This window comes from Coturnix japonica, chromosome 1, assembly GCF_001577835.2.
Source record: "Coturnix japonica isolate 7356 chromosome 1, Coturnix japonica 2.1, whole genome shotgun sequence".
NCBI lineage: Eukaryota > Metazoa > Chordata > Aves > Galliformes > Phasianidae > Coturnix > Coturnix japonica.
Genome location: NC_029516.1, coordinates 100,242,679 through 100,264,795, shown reverse-complemented (window position 1 = coordinate 100,264,795; position 22,117 = coordinate 100,242,679). Strand labels below are relative to the sequence as shown.

The 22,117-nt window shown below is 40.6% G+C and overlaps 1 protein-coding gene across 1 annotated transcript in view; it reads right to left on the bottom strand.

The window, feature by feature from the left end:
* LOC107324272 (amine oxidase [flavin-containing] B) overlaps positions 1-21,641 on the bottom strand; it is a 48,037-nt gene extending 26,396 nt beyond the window's left edge. The window contains exons 1-3 of the mRNA XM_015884159.2: positions 21,350-21,641; positions 6,545-6,639; positions 5,464-5,601 (exon numbers count right to left, since the gene is read on the bottom strand). Coding sequence (XP_015739645.1) covers positions 5,464-5,601; positions 6,545-6,639; positions 21,350-21,395 — 279 coding nt within the window. The 5' untranslated portion in view covers positions 21,396-21,641. The remainder of the gene's footprint in view (positions 1-5,463; positions 5,602-6,544; positions 6,640-21,349) is intronic.
* Positions 21,642-22,117: the final 476 nt, after the last annotated feature.

The following is a 22,117-nucleotide window of genomic DNA, read 5'->3' as shown; positions in this document are numbered from 1 at the left end:
CTCCCAGAAGCTGACAAGTGGGAAAAATGAATAAAAACAGAAAAACAGTGTCATTATCGAGTTAACTATTAAACCCAACTCTCTACCCACAGGAAAAAAAACAACACAAAGTCAACCCCTGAGCACCAGGGCATCCTTACCTTCTCAAAATGAGAACACCGTTTAAAGCAGATGACAACATTAGCATCACTGGTTTTGTTTCTGAGATACTTGAAATTTTTACATTTTTTACCTAAAAACTGAAATCTTATGTAAAATTTTACAGATGTGAAACACAGTAGGCTGAGATAGCTCTTCCAGTATGCACTTAATTCTGCATTTCCATAGGCCTTAAACAGCTTCCCAAGGGAAGCAAAAATCAGTTCTTGTAACCAAATGCAATTGAAGCTTTTCTCCCAGCAGCCTGAATTAAATAAGCTAGGTGAGAGTACAGCTCCTTTTTCTTATCTTCTAGGAAACAGACCCTGTGGACTGGGAGGGCTGAGGCTGAGGAATTTTCTTTGCATTCAGTTTTAATTAAGAAATGCATACTTTATTTCCAGTTCACTTTCCTTACTGCTTTCATCCTGGTGCTGCCATCAGGACACAGCTGTCAGCCTTCCAGCCAATTTTCCTGATCAATAAACATCTCTTGTGAGACTCCTTTTTATAGTCCCCTTTGGCAGAGATCACTTTGCAGACTTGCAGTATATTATTTTGACCCTTTTAGACTGCTGTAATGCAAATATTATTTTTTTTATTTTATTTTCAAAAAGATCTAATTACAATCAAACTTGTTGCAATTGCTGCCAAGTGACTGGCACAAAAAAAAAAAAAAAAAAAGGGAAAACGTCCATTATTTACAGGTTAGGTTTGAAAAGAACAGCCTTCCCTCTACTCCTGCCAGTGGCTGCTTTTCATTCACAGCATGGAGGACATCCCTTGTGGGTTTGGCAGATGCTCTCACCTACCTCAGCCTGTTCAGTCCTCAGAGTCTCCCCTGAGGCTCTCAGTCAGGGTGAATAATGACATGGCATTTTGTGACATGCTTGCATCCCTATATCTAGGATACAGTTTAATCAAGGCAGACCTGCATTTGAGCAAGAACATATGAAACTACCAAGGCGCTGTAGTAATTTCACTGTCTTTGAATTCTTTTACAAGGTGCCAGATCCCCAGCTTCTTCAAGATTCAGATAATTCCCACCAGTTTCCTAAGTTCTTACTTAAAAACTGTCAGAGAAAAGAGAAAAATAAAGATATGAAGCCATTCTGCCTCACTTAAATTTTTTGGTAGCTAATAGCCACACAGACTTTCCTTCTCTGGACGCACTCCAATTAAGATAAACAAAAGAGAAATGAATGTGCTTTTATGTAGTCATTCAAAATCCATTAAAGCTGTTACACTACATATTATACACTATGCCAGGAGATACTGCCCTTAGATTTGCAAAGAAGAGGTCAAAAGCTTAAATAAATCATGTTGCTTTAGTGTACGCATCAGTGATAGCACAGAAGAAACACCAGTAAATTCCCCAATTATAAGCAATATATATTCTATAAGCAATCACTCTTCCTGCTGCCAGTTATAGCCTAATAGAACAGGACCATCACATTTTTATTCATGAACAAGACCACAGCAAACTGCATTTTAATAAACACAATAGTGCTGAAAATGAATGACACCCAGGAGGGTCGTAAAAAAAAACTTCTGCAGATTCACTGTAGGTCAGCATGTAGCCTGCTAACATTAGAGTAGATATGTGGTCCTAGGTAAAAGTATTGTGTGTATAAGATTAAATGTTCATCCCAGCAATGCCCTGCAGGATAGTCCTGTGGTTTAACTTGGTAACAACTTGGCACCACACAGCTATTCAGTCAAGTATTCCTCTCCAATGAGATGGGGGAAAGAACTGGAGAAAGATAAAACTGTGAAAATGGCATCAGAGTGTGCTCAGTTTGCATCATGGTAGGACAAAAGGCAGATCATCCTTACCGCATATAAAGGAATCAAGTTATAAAAAGACTGATTTGTCAAACCAGACATACAAATAAATGCTTAATTACACAGAGTTAGGGTAGCAGACCAAACCAAAACTGTAGTTACCTTACTTAGCAGGGATTCATGATTTAAAAGGCAAGATGTTTGCATGGCTACTGGGACTGCACAAAAGTTAAACACAATTTGGATTAGCCAAGCAAATCTGTTCACAATTAATCCCACACAACCATCTGAAATATTGTCGTACTTCAACATCTCTTTCCAGAGAGTCTTTACATAGCAAAGGTAAACATTATGAGGGCTGTATATGGTTTGGCTTGTTTGGCTGCAGATGTATCTATCTAAGATAGGGCCCTCAAAATTCCCTGGAGTAGGTAAGGAAAAATTACCTGATTTTAAGAAGTATTTACTATCTGCTTACCAGTCCAAAGGGACCACTGTTAGGAAATACTGATTTCTCAGATACTTTTGTTTCTTAGATCTGGATTTAAGAACCTAACTTTGGTTATGCTACTGAAAAGCAACGGTGTTCAGATAGCAATTTGCCTACCAAATACAGCTTGCAGAGCTCTACTAATTCTCTCACTGAGACAGATGAAACAGCACTTACACAAATGAAAAGAGCACACCAATCTCCTTTCAAAAACCATAAAAGAGGTTGTTTAACAAGTGGAGGGATATAAAAAAAATGTAGGGTAAGAAATATAATTTTGAGTTTCTGTGAAGATATCAAACACAATATAAGTGAGTTCAAAAATACACTCGCAGTAGAACCTGGCATTAAAAAAGATTAAAGGGGAAGAAAACACACAATCCAATCAAGCTGGTAAAGCTTAATTAGCAGAGACACACCCAGAGATCAACAAAATGCATTCTTTTCATTTTGTAGTACAAAGAAGCTGCATATATTACTCGTATTAAAAAGCCTCTAAAATGAATTTAATTAACTATGAAAGGCTTGATTTTGCCTCTGGGTACTTGTAAAAACAGCAGCTGATTTTCCAAGATGCACTCTGATGCCTGATAGTGCAGTTAGACAAAAATTAAAACCTTTAGGTTTCATTGCCTCTCTGGATTCAGAGAGAATGTTGTGGTCCAGAACTTCATTAGGTTATTAGAAGCTTGGGTCAGCATGTGAATTTAAATTCACACAGAACTTTGTATATTTTGGAGTCTATTTTACAAGGTATATGACTTGAGAGCATAGCTTGGATTTTATGGAGCAAACAAAAGCATTGTCCATTTGCAGGGAAAGCGAGTGCAGCCACATGGCTAAAGTGAGAGATCTGCAAGGACTGTATTACAGTCACACAAAATGCAAAACTTCAAAGATCAGTGTATCCATTTGTACATGCTATGATGTACATGTTTACTATATAACGTTCATATTCTGTGTCATAGTATAATATTCTATTATACTAATAAGCACAGCAGTAAAAAAGAAATAAAAGATTAAAAATGAATGAAATTAGGTAATTACAAGGAGGAGCTACTGTCTGTGTGATATTTTCTCTCGTTAAGCCTTGCTTGGCTTCCAGGGAGTCCTGGCACACAGTTCTCTCCCTGGCCGCTTCTACTCTATCTCCCTTCAGGAGCTCTCCCACAAGCAGCCACCACCAAGACATGCAATCTCTCCTCAGATGATTTTCATTAACTCACAGGACTGGATATGGTTCTAAGCAAGATGATAAAACCGTGACACACTGGAATCTTGAAGGATCCTGCTAATTCCAGGGTCTCTTTTTCCACAGGTCTGTGCAAGGCATGGTGCCAATCTCACACATACGTGCCAACTTTCGGACCACCATGCTTGCAAGTATAAAACTACCACATTTGCCACATCCCCCCAGTATATCTAAGGACACCACTTGCATCCTACCAGCATCTATCATCAGGTCACAGCACTCTCATCAGACTTCTCACAGACTTCCCAGGCTCTGTTTGTACCCATAATTCACAGATGCAGTCCTTAGCCAAAGTGTCAAGCCCCCAGACTTAGATGGTTTAAATGCCTTCTGGAGAAGAGTAGCTTCTCTCAACTCTGGATCTCTGGACACAAGCTGTACTGCTTCATAAGTTCCCTTGACTTGAGTCTTAATGCCTGGACAGACTCTGCTGGCTTAGCCCTCAGTTTGAGAAGAGCATTACTGCCACATTGTGAGGCCCTTCCTATACCCAGACAGAGCCAAGGCACATCCTTTACTGCCAGTCTGGGACACACTCCTGAACACCAGCAAGTTCTGTCAGTGCTTGATAGGGAGGAAGGCTGAGAGCAATCAGCCTAAGAGCACTCTCCGCTCTGTGCTTAAAAATGTCCATAGATGATGGCAAAAGGCTGTTTGCAACCCAACCTACCTCTAGCAATCCATGTGTTACTTGACACTTGTGGTCAAAAACAGATTGTCTTTGGAAAGAGCCCAAACTTCTATTCTGTAGAAGTTTCCCTCACTCTAGAGGTCTGTTGGAAAACAAAAGGTCATTTCAACCAGCCAGCATCCTTCCCAACAAGTCAGCTCCAAGAGATCTGAAAAGAAAATGGGGTCTTGCCAATAAAACAAGCAGCCAACCTTGTGCTGGCTGCTGACAGATGAGGTCCCCACATCAGCTCCAGCTTTGCCAATACCAAGTATGTTTCAGTGACTTCTGACTATTTTGGAATGCTACCATGCTAGGAGAGCAAGGTTATCCTGACAGTTTACCATGCAGATCAGCCACGTCAACTGTCTTCCACCATCAACTTTCCCTTCACAGTGTGACTTCCAACTACAACCGAGAAGACCCTGAAAGCAAAACAGTGTGAAGAAGCAGGACTAATTGTCTTTGAGGATGATGCTAGAGGCACATTTAGCAAAACAGTGTGGACGTACTCATCAATTCTACCACAGCAGGACTAATTGTTGACAGTCATCATAGGAAACTGCTTTGAGAACACAATTCTTTTTCATAACAATTGAATGGGAAAGATACTTCAAAACATATGACAGAATATTTTTTTCTCTATTGCTGTCAGCTTAAGCACATCAGCATTTTCTTTAACCCTTGACCGGACACCAACTATCATCCAACAAATATTTTGCCAGTCACTGCATGTCTTTTCATAAGAATATAGTGAATCTCAATGTTAATTTCCTCAGAACGAACACAGAATGTTGTTCTATGAAAGTACAACACTTATGTAGAATAGTATCAAGCAGTATCAAGAAAGAAGGAAAGAATTTAGGAACCTTATTGGCACATATAGAACAGATGCAGTTGTACTACTTGGAAACAGTGAAATTTTTGGGAACTTTTAACTACGAGCTCAGACTTGAACCAAAGCACCAGTTGCAAGGATGCATCTACAAGGGTACACATTTAGATATGCATGCATATAGTAATTTCTATGAGTCCTTCTCTACCAGCATACTTATTTTTCTTCAAGAAAATCACAGGATGCATACTTGAACTTGTCTGTTTACAGCAATAAACATGAGAGCATCTTACCTTGACATGATGTATCAGGTGCTCAACTTCATTCACTTTATATGTCTCTATTCCTAACTCTTTAGATAACCGTAGAAGGCGATTCTGTGTTGGTCCCACATACGCTCCTCCAAGGTCCACATATTTAACTTGTTTATTCTAGTATATCACACACACATTAAAAAAAAAAAAAAAAAAAAAAAAAAAAAGAAGATTATAAAAAAGAGATGTGACTTTTGCAAACACCACATAGATTAAAAGAGAAATCTAGATGAATTGTTCAAGCATTCTAGTGAAGATTCCTCTCCCCACAGAAAACTCTATTTCTCTTGGTTAAGTTTAGGAGTGGCAACTATTAAGAATCTCATGTGTGGATTTCATAAGCAGCTTAAAGCTGTAAAGGAGCAGGTCTCACAACAAGCATGAAAACAAAGACCTTAATATAGAAGATGGAGTCAGAGAGGTCTGCACAGTTCTTATTTGGTTGGGCATCTCAGCAGAAACTAGCTCAATACAGAGTATAAAAGAGAACAGCACAGGTAAGGTTTTTTGATGAGCAGAGTGCATGGGGTACTCCTGGGTCGAGACGGGGCATGTGGTAAAGGAGTGAAAAACACTGGTCTCCAGCAACTTTTGCCATTCCTGTAATCTGTATAATTCTTCACAGCATTTGTTAAAAGTTCAACTCAAAGATTTTCATCATGCAATTGACCTTTTTGGGTGTTTTTAAATAGAGATTTCTCCTGAGTCGCTCCATAGGAAATAACTTTAAAACTTAGGTAATCATTTTCTCCTTCCCAGAGGAAAAGATTAATGACCCCAGTGCCTGCAGATAACGTGGAAACATTCTTCCCCCATCATTCCACCAGTCTTTTCCTACTCTTGTCTGTGTGGTATCAGGAAACTTCCCTTCTGCTACCACACTGGCAATTTTCTCACAAGGGTGTCCTCTAGCAGGTAAGTTAAATAAGTACAAATATATGCATAAATACATTTATTCATAATATTTATATAGTGTGTGCACAATGTAAATCCATATATATCATACTTATGCAAACTAAGTGTGTGCATATATTGTATAAGTGGGTTTGGAGACAATTACCTTTACAGTGAAGGTTCTTCCACCAACCCTGTCATTGGCTTCTAGCAACACAACATTCAAGCCTGACTCAGTCAATAGCTTGGCAGCTGAGAGACCTGAAAGATAAGAAAAAGAAACAAAGTAAAAAATGACCTAGAAACTAGCTTCATTCCTTAAAATTTTTCTTTGTATATTTTTTTCTTCATTTTGCTTCTCTTCAAGCTGAGACACCAAGAGAGGGAGCAATGGGAATACAGGAGAGAACATCTCATTTTAGTTCTGATAACATAAATCCTCACAAATGCAGAGAAAATATCAGTCAGGCCCTCCAGCAAGTGTGTCAAGCCATTCTGGGAATTAAGGGAACTACAAAGTGTGTACAAGACAAAGGGAATGCAACTTGCAACATCTCCACTTTTTAGGATCACCACTACCTTACACTTCAGCATGAAGAAACTGAGATTTGTATAATCTGAGGTTGTTATTTTGGTCACATGTGGCTGAATTTCCAGTGTGATAGCAAGCAACATATTTTGACAGGCAGCGTGGTCTTCTTTCATGAGAGGATGTGCTGAATTATGCTGAGTACACAGTAGGCTAGAAACCACACTCACACAGTATAATTTCCTTACCCATTCTGGCTCCCTGTCTTGTTACCACTGGAAGGCAATCAGTTTCCTATTGATGTCTTAGTAGATGATGTCTAGATGTCTCAGTTTTTGAGAAGGAGGAGGGAAATGAAGAGTCAAAGGAGATTGTTCTAAGTATAAGTCAGCCATGGAAGAAATGCCAAAAGCACTGGCAGGAAAAACAGATGGCCAAAGCTAGCATGGCAAGACTGAATGAAATGACAGTGATGAAAACACTTTATATAGCAGTCCTAGATAGAAAGAGTATCAATGAGAGCTACTAAGGGCGCTGCAGAACATCCTGATGGCAAACTATTAGCCTGGGACTAGGAGATCCATTTCTTGCTCCCAGAAGCAATGTTGGTTAAATAAATTAAGCTCTTCATTTCCCAGTGTCTAAAAGGAGATGATGTACACCTGTTTTTAAAGGACTTAAGCGTTTTCTGGAAAATAAATAAATAAATGAATAAAGTAGGAGGTGTTTTCATTAAAAGATCATATTATCTTGCTTTTACTTCCAGCTTCATGAACTTAAGATAAATTTTCACATAATTGCTGATGAGTAGAGAAAACCATCAATGATACTGGTATTTCCATACTTTCCTATCAAGAAAACTAGATTATAAAAACATCCAGCTGGCTCAGCAGCCTTGACTACTCTCACAAATATTTAAGGAAGCCAAGGAGAACAGAATACAGAAAACAGTCGTGGTGCACAAACATGGCCCATATCTCCAAGCAACTTTCAAGAGCAGATCGGTTCTAGGAGGACAAAAAAAATCCCTAAACAAACACAGTTTACCATGCAAAGAGGAAAAAAAAAAAAAAAAAAGAAAGAAAGAAAAAAGAAAATGAAAAAGAAAAAAAATGTTGCTCTTGAGCAAAGACAAATATTTGATCAGCTGGGACAAGTTCAATAGTATTTATTAATAATTTACAGATGATATATGATCTCAAGGCTGCTATCAGAGAAGATTTCTGCTGGCTTATCACACTAACAGGTATTGACTTATCAATTAATACTACTCAGCAACCAACACTGATTAAGCAGTACGAGATCTGACTTTCTTAATGAAAATCTAATGAATAAACATCTCAGTCCAGCCGGGAAAATAGCAAGCTTATTCCCAGGAGCTGAACAGACAGAGAAGCCTCTGAAGAGATGGCTCCCCAGACTCAAGTGGAAGACAGCTGGTTTCATAGGGCTCAGCACAGACACCATCATGTCATTTGCCTACGCACATCTCAGCCACATTACCACCCTCATCTCTCAGCTAGCCACTGTTTACTCCCTATTATTTATCTGGGGGCAGGTGTCACTTTCCTTTCCCATATGTCCACAAATGTACATTCTGAGGATGGATCAGTCTTTCCTTATGCATAAATAAAAAAATAAATATCAGTATCAAGGTGTCAGGCTGGAATGGGCTGCTCAGGGAGCTGGTAGAATCACCATCCCTGGAGGTGCTCAAGAAATGTTTAGATGTTGTGCTAAGGGACATGGCTTAGTGAGGAAATATTCGTGGCTGGTGGATGGTAGGATTGGATGTATCTTGGAAGTCTTTTCCAACCATGGTGATTTTATGATTCTACGAAGGAGAAAGACCAAGCAGAGCCTCCTTCTTCACTGACACTGCAGCATCCACACCGATTTCCAGTGGATCAGATCTCTATAAGGACAGGGATGTGTCCTTGAGGCTTGACTCTACAGTGAAAGTTGCAGGCTACAGGCACCATCTCACCACTTACTCCTTATCAATAGCTAATAGTCCACTTCCCTCTCTCTCATACATACCAGCTCCAGAATGGTCCAAAATTTTGCTGGATAAATGATGCAAAGGCGGGAAATGTAGCCACCCTTCAACTCCTCTGCTTCAGTACTAACAAATCTAACACTGGGGAAGAATTCCTGAGATTGTTTAGTCTAGATGATACTTATCTCTACTATTACCTGAAAGGAAGTTGCAGTGAGGTAGGGCTTGGCCTCTTCTCCCAGGTAACAGTGACAGGATGAGAGGTAATGGCTTTAAGTTGCATCAGGAGAGGTTCAGGTTGGATATTAGGAAAAACTTTTCAGAACGATCAGTGAAGCACTGGCACAGGCTTCTCAGGGAGGTGGTGGAGTCACTGTCCCTGGAAGTGTTCAAGAATTGTGTGGATGTGGCACTGAGGGACATGGTTAATGGGGATGAGTTGATGGTTGGACTAGGTGATCTTAGTGGTCTTTTTCAACTGTAATGATTCTATGATTCTAAGAAGTGAAGGCAGAAGCTTAAGATCCAGATGGCACTGCTGAGAACCAGATCAGGTCTTGCAGCACACACACACAGGACAGGATAAAGCATAACTGCTGTTGCAAATACAACATTTTAGCACAGTATCAATACCTAAGAATTTTGCTGTTCTTGGTATTTCACATATTTGACATTATATCACTGCCATAGTACAGCCACATCACCCCTTGTCATTCTCTCCCTGGAGCTGGATCTCAGACTCCAAAAAGGAGCAATACTGCAATAACAGTGAGAGGACTGGATGATGCAGAGCTAGAGCTCTTGGCCACAGTGATAGAAAGACACATAGGGTGCCAAAACAGCAACAAATAGATATTGATACTAACACAAGTATCCGTCATGAGGCTGGGGTGTGCTTTCAGAATTAAAGAATTGGGAAACTCTTACAAATTACAATCTTTTTTCTGTCTAAGAGACAGAGGCTGATCAAGAGGCTTCTCTGTGATTAACATTCCACATAGCATTCCATAAAGCATGCACTGAGACTGGCTGAGAAGTTTAACCTCTTACATCTCAGTACTGTTTCCAGCTCACCTATTCATCTTGCACCTACCACTAGACAAGAGATAGATTTTTCTTTATCCCTGTTGCTCAAAAGGGAGGCAACCAACCATATTCAAACATAAAGTTCATCTGAAAGTGTGGCTAGTGTTGTTGTTACTCTCATTTCTTAAACAATGCTTTTTCATACAGCAACATCTCAACCTTCTCTCTGGGGATATTTCTACCAAATCTGATATAAATTGCAATATTCAGTATTTGAATATACAAATTGCAACCTGAGACACTTTAACCACTTCAATGGGGACAGGTATTTAGGACAGCAACCGTTGTAATACGGCTTACAGAAGTACAACAGAATATATATATATATGCACACTTACGTATATACAGATGGCTAAGCAGCCCCACCTGCAGTTCTACTCAGTGAACTGATACACAATTAGTGCAAACAACAAAGAAGCAGAGATGCTAGGTATTATCTGAAGCCTCAGACTGAAAACACCATTGTGCTTAGATTATGGTAAAGCAGGCAAGCCTTTATCAGTTACCATGGCAACCTGTTATCTAAATGCAACCACTTGGAGATGCTGGTAGGAGATTGCCTTCCAGGGGATGCTATAATGTAAGTTCAAGCCACAGAAATCGTTTTTCCATCATGCAGCACTTTGAATGCACACAGATCCTACTCAGACGCAATAATCAGAAGAACTATTTAACATTACTTCTGACTTCTTTCTTCCCTGTTTGATATCTATGTGCCTATTAAGTATCCTAATGCACCATTTGATGAATGGGCTTCATCACCAGTTCATGTCCTAACCTTCAAAATTTCCTTATATTAAGTGAACAATCAATGTGCATTTATTTTTTAATGGTAACACTGAATTTCTGTGATAGGGCCCGATCCATACTCACATTTGGACTGATTAGTGCCACAAGTCACATTTTTCCAGTGAAGCCTTAGAGTCAAAGAACAGCCTGTTCAAAAGAATTTCTAAGCACAATTTTTGAAAAATGGTCTCAATTTGGTAACACCAGACTGAATCCAGAGGAGGGCCACTAGGATGATCAGAGGGCTGAAGCACCTCTCCTATGAAGAAAGGTTGAGGGAACAGTTGAAGTTCAGTGCAAGGAGCACAACACAGTATATCACTGCAGTGCTGAAGCAAAAGAAGGAATAGGGAGCAAATCCAGAGGAAAGACATTTTCCTACCTGTAGCTGAGCAGCCATTTGGCACCTGTTTGTTTTCTCCTTGAAATATTCCATGGTTTCTTTACTGCATTATTGCATTAGAAACAGCAATTTAATAGCACCGTTTTTGTTTGTGTTGACCTCTCTAATGAACAAAATCTGATTACCGCTCTGCTGCTGAGAGATTGAACCTGGCGCTGGTCACCTTTACCTCTGTCACTCATGATCATAACTAAGTTAAAATATTTTAATTGAAACAATGGCTTGAGACAATAATGCCTACAAGGCACTGTAAGTAAGGACTAAACAAAAAAAAAAAGGCAAAAGAAAACAGTAGCCTGGGGTCTGGGTGGTGGTACAGACATTTTTTGCACCTTCCTTCTCAATACAAAACAGTCAAGCAATTTTTGCTCTCATGAATAATGATTTCCCTTTGTAAACTCAAGAGACATGCTCAGAATTGCAATGGAAGCCCTACAGCACAGACAGCTAGAACTACACAGCTTGAAACTCAGCTCACATCAGACTGTCCAAGTGCTTGCACAAATAGCGGCATGCATAAGAGAATAATACTGAGTTTTCCTTCTTCACTGCACCCTTAGTCCTTTGCAATATAAGGTTTGCAGCATCCAGATTGCTCAAGGAGTCCTAGATGACAAAAAAAGAGAAAAAGGGATGACATGCAAAGGACTACATGGACAGTGAGATACTGCAACCCGACATTAACTTTTATTAACTCAGATCTTCACTTAGTTCTGTATGTTTTTAAATGTGAATGTACTCCTTTAACCTCTACAATTTTTAGTCACATCTGCAAAAGTACTTGAGATATTTTACTCAATCTCATGGAAGAAAAGGACAAAATCACAGTTCAGAACCTCATCACAGCCTACAGCTGTGTCTGAAAATTGTTGCCTTGGTCATTCTCCATATCTTATCTCCAAGCACTGAACAACACAGTGAAAGGTATCAAAGCAACATGCAGTTTCAGCATGAGGGGAAACACTCTCTCTTTCTAAGCTGTATTACTGCTCAGTGATGAATGCCACCTACAGCGTCTGAGCATTTAAAAAAGCAACAGTTTCTGAAATCCTAATGAACAAATAAACATGTTATCATTCTGCCTGTCTAAAACGTGCATTTACTTAAAGTATTGGTACATAGAGCGTAACATTTCTGCCTAGGATACAGTACTTCATGAGTAAATATAATTTATTCTTGTTAACATTTCATTGTTGAGCTGAGGCAGTGGGTTTTTCTATCCCGTGAGCTGGCTCCATAACCCTGTCACTGAGGTCAAGATGAACGTCCCACTGAGTTACTGCAACTTTACAAGAGCATCAGTTCTACTTCCAGCCCTCAACCTCATGTGATCTTTCCTTCCTGGCAATGTTTCTAGATGATTCATTTGTAGTGCAGGGAGGTGTATTTATTAAGCAGTCTAAATTTGTGCAAGGCTTCACACCTTGGAAGCAATACAAAGTCTGGCTAGCAATTAGTGAGACAAACAAACTGGTAGCACCTTAGCTCAAACCCTGTTACATGTAGAATGAAGACAGCTTATTGCATTTGTGTGGAAAACCACTTTCTACCATGCAGTTCTGCTTCAGCTTAGGTACTGAAACCACAGCTGTCCTGTCCTTGATCAGGCCTTCTCTTTAGTTTTTATTGCATTTTTCCACTTAAGGTTTCCACTGAAACTTCAGACTGACAAAACTGGGAACTGCAGCATTTTAAAGGATGAATATTTCCAGCATCAATCATTTACTGTGTGCTTTGTTTATTTTAAGAAATGCTAGTATCTTAGACATGGAGCAATAGATCTATTCAATGCCCAGCTCACACTTGAATCTTATGCTTAGGGTCGGAAGTTATTTTGTATGCTCCAGTGAGCTGCATATATATGTGTGTATACACAACACACACATTATATATATATACATATATATTATATGTATACGTTCTCTACGTATACACAGGAAAGCTGGGGAGGGACTTTTTATAAGGGAAGGTAGTGACAGGATGAGGGGGGATGGCTTTAAACTGGCAGAGGGTAGATTTAGACTAGGTATTAGGAAGAAGTTATTTACTTCTTAGTGATGGTGGTGAGACACTGGAACAGGTTGCCCAGTGAGGTTGTGGATGTCCCCTCCCTGGAGGCACTCAAGGCCAGGCAGGGTGGGGCTTTGAGCAACCTGGTCTAGGAGGAGGTGTCCCTGCATGTAGCAGGGGGGCTGGATCTAGATGGTCTCAAAGGTCCCCTCCAACCCCAACCATTCCATGATATGCTGAAGAGTTAACATTAATTGCATTTTCATTATGATTATCTGTACTGCAACATTATCTAACAGTTACAATTCTAGGGCCACCTTCAGCTTAGATAATCCCTTCTCTGCTACTTTACAATTTATACTGCCTTAAAACACAGCAAGCAGAGGAAAGAACCAAAGCAGGCAGAGACAACTGAAAGACAAGGTAGCACTACATCAAACATATCATAGTATTAGAACCAACAAAGCTTAGCACATTAACCTGGGCATGACTCAGCCCCTTCCTGGCTGAGGCACTACAAGGGTAGCATCCTTTTAGGCATTACTGTTACATAGATATATAAAAGTAAATTAAATGCCTATTAGGCCTACTGAGGAGAAAAGTACAATATCAAACACATCTGAATTTACTAGAAATAAAAACTAAAAAAATCACCAGACTGTCACTCTCAGATCTTGATATTAAGGAACACAAAAAATTTCTCACATTTCTCCAGTTATTCACAGGTATCCATCTAGAGATGGTCACTTCATAGGGAAGCTATCAAAGCCCCCAGCTGAGCAACCATGTCCTCATTCTATGGTTGTTCATTTTAGTTTACCTTTTTCTTAATCTTTCACTAATTATTTTCATCCAATTCCATTTATTAGTTACAGATTTACATTGCCAGGGCTTAACTGCGTGTCAATTTCAAATATCCACCATATCATGCTCTGGCGATTCTCTGAAAATTCATGCTACATATATGTACACCCTACATGTATACAAGCATGTAGATTGCCTGGCTGAGCTAAGACATCAACTGGGCTGAGATACCAAAAGCTGAGGACATAGATGTCACCTAGGAAGGCTCAAAAGGGAACCACTGTAGATTTCCAAGTAACTGTCTTCCCTCTCTCTCTAATAACAGGCAAGAGAAAACATATAAAATCATTAAGGTTGGAAAAGACTACTAAAACCATCTAGTCCCACCATTAACCCATCCCCACCATACCCACTGCTTACGTCCCACAGTGCCACACCTCCCTGTTTCTTGAACACCTCCAAGGACAGTGAGTACACCACTTTTATATGGGCAGCCTGTTCCAGTGCATCACCACTCTTAGCCATATGAGCTAAGCAGCTTATTTAACGTGTTATGAAAAAAGAAATACTTTACCACTGTATTTGCCCCATTCTGATAGAATGGGTGGGGGAAAAAAATGAAAAGGTGAACAAAGCACAAAGAAAAGAAGAAGCATCCAAAGTGTAAAACAAAAGATTTCACACTATTTCCTCAGTTCTGCTTGTTACTTAGCATAACTTACTGATTCAGCCTCTAATGAAGCTAGTCTCATACTATTAACTCACACTGGAACAAAAGAGGTGTCTTGGTCCAACATTCAATGATTCAAACACAGATCTATCACTTGAGCAAACAAGGTGCAAGTTTACATGCAAGCTCCAGGCCACAAGGATATTATATAGCATGAACTGGCTGTTTGATCAGCTGTTGCTGTGTGCAGTCCACCATGAAGACTGTATTCAATGTTCTACCTTGATGGCATAATTCATCTATAAAAACTAGGTGACTGAGAGGCAGAGGGCTACAGGAAGCATATTTGAAGTATTTTTTGCTTCTCACTCCCAATTGCGTCATATTTTAGAAACTGAAAAACACAGTGTAGTTGAATAATACAGACATGATGTAATAGAATAAAAAGTAATAGAACAGACATAATGAAATAGATAGAAAGGCTTCAAGTGAATTAAAACTTTGTGGAACTCTTGAATCACTTGAAGGATGTCAAACAGAGGTCACTATCCTAATTGTTGCAATTGCAAGATGCCAGAGGCCCTAATGAACCATAGCCAGACTCTTCATTAAGTTCTAGCCACAGAGCACATAGAGCAGAGGTATGGTGGTGAGGGAATGGTACAGCTACATGCCCACCTTGCTTAGGCATAATGAAAGATGGCATAATTTCAGCATCAACATCATACCTCAAAATGAATTTTATTTTAAATAAAACAAGAGGTAGCTGAGGCAGACTGAGATAGAAATCACCCAAGCTTACTCAGAAACTCTTCAGTTCACAAAGACAGCTGCCTGCTTACCAGGTCTCCACAAATTCTCAAGTGGGTTCATTGCACTGGCAGCACGGAAAGGGGTAGGGAAGAAAAGAACAGATGGAGGAAAACATGAATTGAATTCCTTCAAGCAGATTTTTCTTCTTTATTTTTCTTCTTCTTGGAAGCCTGCTCTACCCTAAGTAGCATCATCACTGCTTCTTGACCCTAAAGTCAAGGCAACATCGGTGTGGCTTGGTAGGCACTTTCCAGTCTTTTTGCTAAACCACTCAGAACTCAGTATCTCCTCAATTGAGATACTGAAAACTGACAGGAAAGAAGCTGGGCAAGATACAAATGCACAGATGAATTCTTGAAAATAATACGAGACATTCACGGTTCATATAACAAGGTACTGTAGTGTGTTCTTACTGACCACTGAAATCAGAAAAATGTATCTTGAACAAGGATCCTACATAATTCTTAAACACATCAGCCTCTACAAAGACCAGTTGATTAGATGAATGATCACATTTTAACAAACCATCTCATAGAGCAAGACCCTTAATATCTGACTTAAGTTTACAAGGATAAAATAGGTTATCAGCCCTGGAGGAAAACCATGTTAAGTTCAAAGACAGCTACATAAAAATTAAATGATTGAAACTATAATGACATGAAAGCAATTTCCTCATGTAATTAAAGCCCAACTAAATGATGGCTGATTTCAGAAACAGTATAACTGAGTGCTTTATAAATATATCAAGATAAATCCTCTGTAAAGGAAAACTAAAGCGAGGTTTTTAATCCACCATGGCACTGCCTAGAAAACTTTTATAACCAACATAAACTCTACCACTGCATCACTCTATGAAGTAGCTGCTAAGAAAGGGAGACAAAACACAAAGGCAAGCTCCTCTTGCTCTGGAAAGGAGCAGTGAAACAATATTGCTTTTCATTTTTAATCAACAGAACTATTTAACTACCGCTGTTGGTTATGCTACAGAGAAGCAAAATGCATCAGTGGGAAGTGTGCCAAGATCACCCAGATTGTTTACACACAACAGTAACTTCTGAAGAAGAGAAGCCTTCTTGGTTGACTGAATTATGTATAAGACCAAATTCATTGTCATTAGCTACTGTATGAAATGTGTAAACAAAGCAAACTCTCTGCTGGTTTATGATACTACACATGATGCTAGAAGTTTACTTCTGGGACAATCAGGCTGTCTAAGCTTGTATTGCTCAGGCTGTCTATTAAAGCAATACAAACAGGCCTACCTAGCTTTTTGCCACAATTCTTCACCTTTTAGAAAGACCAACACCACTCACCAGCTCCCTTTAAGTCCCTGGATACATCAGACACCCTTAACAAACCATGTATGGAGCCAGAGGAATGGGCTGCTACTCTCAGCCTCTAGGACTGTGGGCAATGGAGTTCGATCTGGACTTGTGTCATAATGGTGAATATCTCTCCCATTTGGTGGAGATTAACACTATACCCATTTGCCACAATGGAAGGAGCACGCTGAATTGTGTGACTTTAAAATTACTCCTATCCTTGCTGAAACCAAAGAGTAAAATGGGCAAATCAAATTTCATAGAAATACAGAACTTATCTTTCAGCAATCTACTGATGCTACAAGACAATTATAGAAAGGAAGAATAAAACTAGGAAAGGAGACGACATACAGGATGGAGATGGGGATGCAGGTGCATATCTGCTGACAGGGTGGCACAACAAATTTTTTACTGCGCCTCCATAGACAAAGAACACAAAAGTGGAAAGTTTAGTCTTTCCATGTTATACCTTTGAATCATATAACTAAAAGTATTCCAAGACAGAAAGTTTGCAGTGTCTTTGCTAGCAAATAATGCAGAACAACAGGAGATCTGCAGAGTAAAACAACTGTACCTTGAATATCCCATGTCATGTATGTGAAAGATGCTTTACTTCAGACTAGTTCTTATATCCTACGGACTGAACATCCTATTCAGGGGCTGGAGCTCAAATGGCAAGCTCCTAGAGCATGACTCCTCAAGGAAAAATTAATGTAACGGGTTTGCTTTGACAGTGCTCTGTGATACATACCATAGAGCAGTAAGCAGGGTCAATCAGAAGACCTGCTTAAGATGCACACCTGCTCTGAACCAACACACTAATGCACATTAATATCTAGTACCACCCCTGGTGTTGTTAGGTGCTAGTCCAGTGCTAAACTAGACTATGACCAATCTACTGAATTACAAGTATCACACCAGGAGATTCCCAAGCAAACAACACACTGAACTGTCTTACAGAGGACTTCCATTTTCTTCTGTGTCTAATCTTGTTTGTCAAAAATAGAGAATTCAGCAGTGCAGAAAAGCAAACAACTGTGAAGGTTGCAGTCTGCAACACTAACATGAACTGGTACACGCAAACTTGTGTTCTCTAGCAGTTCTCTCTTTAACAGTTACTCACAAATCTTTTGCAGAAAGTTTGGTATCCTAACTTTTTTGTTCCTTCTGAGATAGTTTTCTTGTTTTGCTGTTTGTATGTGATGAACTTGCCCTAATACCAGCCTTTTGTAACAGTTAAATAAATAAATTGAAAATATTTGCTTAATGATGCATTGCTTTGAGCCTTGGGAGATGAAAGTGCTTCTTCAGACAGAAGAGAAAGCTTCTTAGCACATCAACTTTCAGATCAACTAGGAGGTATCAGCAAGTGACTTACAACTACTGTCCTGGCTGCCTAGGCTACCAGCCTATCTCACAACATTACACAGCTGCTTTCTGCACTGTTTATTTTGTATTGCCAAGGTTTGTGTGAAAAATATGTCAGTTGGCAGGCTCTGCTTAATTGCTTTGTGTTCCTTCGCAGTAGCCATGAACACAGTTGAAAACAGAAGGAAGAACTCCTTATGGCGGAGACAGACAATTGAAAATGTGAAGAAAGAGCTTATATGAGTAGAGAAGATTCTCTTTGCCTTCTGCATCCTACTGAGAGTGGTACCCCTCTGCAGAGGGACTTGGAGATGGTCACAGTCCTCCCTTAGAAGGGTCCAATCCAATGTATCACTCAAGGTTATTTCAATCATGCTTGTGTGTTTGTTTTTTCCAAACAGATAGATGGTACAGGGCTGCTAGATTGAAAATGCTCCCCAAAAATAGCACCTTCTTTGACAAACTGGATTTTTTTCAAGAGAGAACTACTATGACACTGTAAATATCCACCAAGGAGAAAAAGGAAAACACCAATAAGCAAGCAGAGGAAGTTATACATCTCGCATATATTTTTCCTGTGATGCATCTTATGCTTTGTTTCAAAAACTGATTTTGCCCTCTGCTTCAGTCTATTTTAGAACAAATTGAACATCTTCAGATAACAGCCCCCAGAACACCTGACCTGTTTTGTTTTGTGTTCTTCTCTAAGTAAATTGAAATTGACTTACAGATGGAGTGAGAGATACTGTAATCATACAGTGCATTAAACCTTCACACAAGTAGAGACTTGAAGAGTACAATCACATCTCAATACCACAATGATAGGAGTGTAAATATTTTATAAATCTACCATTTTGGCAGGTTTTCAGTCAGAAAAAGTTCTCCAAACTGAACAAGCCCAGCTCCCTGTCTTCACAGGAGAGGTGCTCCAACCCTCTGACCATCTTCACAGCGCCCTCTGGACCCAATCCAACAGCTCCACATCTTTTTGTCTTGGGTGGCCCTAGGCCTGGATACAGTATCTCAGCATAGATGTGTGAGATCCTCTCTCTCCCTGCTGGCCTCCTCTTCTTTTGATGCAGCCCAGAAAACAGCTGGTTTTAAGGGCTGCAAGCAGGCACTGTGTGTTAATGTATAATTTTTCATCTGCCAGTACCTCTAAGTTCTTCTTCACAAGGCTTCTCCCAGTTCATTCATCACTCAGCCTGTATTTCTGTTTGGGATTGTTCCAACCCAAGTACAACACTTAGCATTTGGCCTTGCTGATCTTCACCAGGTTCACGTGGTTCCACTTCTCCAGCCTGTCCAGATCCCTCTGGATGGAATCCCTTTATCTCTGTCCTTTCAACTGCAATACTTAGTGTTGACTCCAGACTTGCACACAGATAAAGGACAGGTAAATCAGGAGTAGTAAATAACAGCTAAAGTAAAGTGACTGAAGAGAGTCACTAGTAATTCTTGTGTGTGTGTATTTTTCAAGCCTCTGTGTGGAAGCTGGAGAAAAGCTGCTACAGCACAAGGACAGAGTACTTTAGAACAATCTGGTGTAGAAAAAAGTAAGTGGAAAACTGGTTTCTGACAACCACATGCCACTTGCTTCTGTCTGCAGGTAGAAAAGAGCGAAGCATACAAGTGAACACGACACAGCACTGCTGCTCTGCTCCGAGAGAAAACATATGAAGTCTGTGCAAGCTTGCCATGATAATATTCCCATGGCAACAATGAAAACCGAGGACATATTAAAATCTGTTACACTAACTCTGATTCCAACTCATTAAAGAGAAGGAACCTGTAGCACAGCTTCTGTACAAAAACATGCTACTGAGGCTTTAAAAGGCATGAATACATAACAGTTGTTAATTTGCTGTAATGTTTTCATTATGAAACAAGGTATAAGTTAAAAATTAGCCATAGGAGTGTGTTTATAATCAATTCTGTTTCATAAAACAGGGATTTTTGCTAACCACATAAATACACCTCAAACATATAATAATTATTCAGCAGTTTCTTATCACAGCACCATCCTTAGGAAAAGATATCAGAGTCTAAAGGCCCAGGCAGCTCATGGAAATAATCAGCTCTAAGGCAACAAGGTGGGTAAGCCCTGTGGAACAAACACGCCATTATCCCCTGCATATTGTACACCTTCCTTCCACAGTGCACACCTCAGCATAGCGCTTATGCAAAAATTAATCTAACTTATATGAATAAGTAGGGGAAATTAAAAGCCACGCTAAATAAAAAAGGAAGGATGAGCTTACTGGGCTTTCCAACCTTAATGATTCTATGATTCTAGATGCTTTGTGACATATTTTGATTAATTTGCTTGCAACACAAGAGATGCTGTTTGGATCTGTGGACATGCATAATCATTATGAACTAGTGGGACTAACATGTCATAAGCAGAGGAACTAACACAACGCATACCTTCCAACATGCACAGGCCAAATAGCAGCTGTTTCATATGTCAAAGGCACAGAAGAAAAACTAAGATAATCTATCACACACACTGCAATTTAATTGGGCCCATGCACCTCAGAACAAAATGCATGAGCAAGATTCATTCTGGGCATGCACAGCACTCTTCCAGCAGGATTAAACTCAAAAGCAGATTGCCACTGAGTGCAACAAAGCTCCCAGGCCTGCTGTTACTTTCTGCAGGCTGCTGATCTCACCTCCATTACACCTGGGCTGAGAAGGACTAGAGACTGGGGAAATGACCCAGCTGCTTTCTGGCATCACTCCTTTATGCTTCTACCTGCTCTAAACGGAAGACATCCCAACACTTACATCAGTCATTTGTGACCAAGGGCCTCTACGTGACATCTCTGGACTCAACCTAGAAGCAACAGAGTGCATACCCCTCGTCTGTCCCAAACTTCCAGGGATAAGAATGACGTGGGTTTGGAGAATGTTGAGGCAGGACAGCAGAGAAAATAAATAAATAAATAAATAAAGCTAAGCCTGCACAACCTGTTACAGCCTGAATTACGGACGCTTTACACTTAAAGACTCGTAAACTGAGACACCAGCGCTTCCTCCCACAACCTGCCCCCGGCAGCGCCCAACTCCTGGGGCGCGGACCCCCGCAAAGCATCGTCCCGGAGCCATCATCCCCACCAGCCGACCGATGCTCAGTCCCCGTACTATGCCGACCCTGCCCTCCCGCCGGACCCACCTGATATACCGCCCCCGACCACGATCACGTCGCATTTCTGTGCCATGGCGCTGACCCCCGCCCCGTCTGCTGCCACCCGCCCTGTCGCGGCGACGGCTCCGGACCGGCTCCGGTGGGCGGGCAGCACAGCCCCGCCCAGCCTCCGGGTACCGCCTCTCGTCGCCCCGGCGGTGAGGGACCCCGCCTGGGGAGGCGGCGGGGGTGAGGTTAGTGCAAAGGCCGGGACAGACTGTCCTTCACCCACCTCCCGCGGGACTGAGCTTTTGCAAAAACAAGTGTCAGTACCTTCACCTTAGGCATTTAGGCTGGCTTCATACAAAGCCAGAGCAGTTTTCCATCTCTAGGGGTTTCTACTTTACCATAAGTGAAGCTCCAGGAGTCTGGAGATGGTACACGTGTGCTAATGTTAGCAGATGACACCAAGCTGGGTGGTACAGTTAACACAATAGAAGGAAGGGAAGCCATCCAGAAGAACCTGGACAGGCTTGAGAAGTGGGCACGTGAACTTATTGAGGTGCAGCAAGGCTGAAGCCAGGGTGTTGTCTTTGGATCAAGGCAATTCCAGATACATATACAGACTGGGAGGAGAGCTGTCTGAGAGCAGCCCTGCTGAAAAGGACTTGGGGATGATCTGCCTTTGTGCAACCTAAAAGAAGGGAAATTAAGTTAGACGTTAGGAGGTAATTCTTTGCACAGAAGGCAGTGGGACTCAGCACAGGCTACCTGGAGAAGCTGTGGTGCCCCATCCCTGGAAATGCTCAAATATGG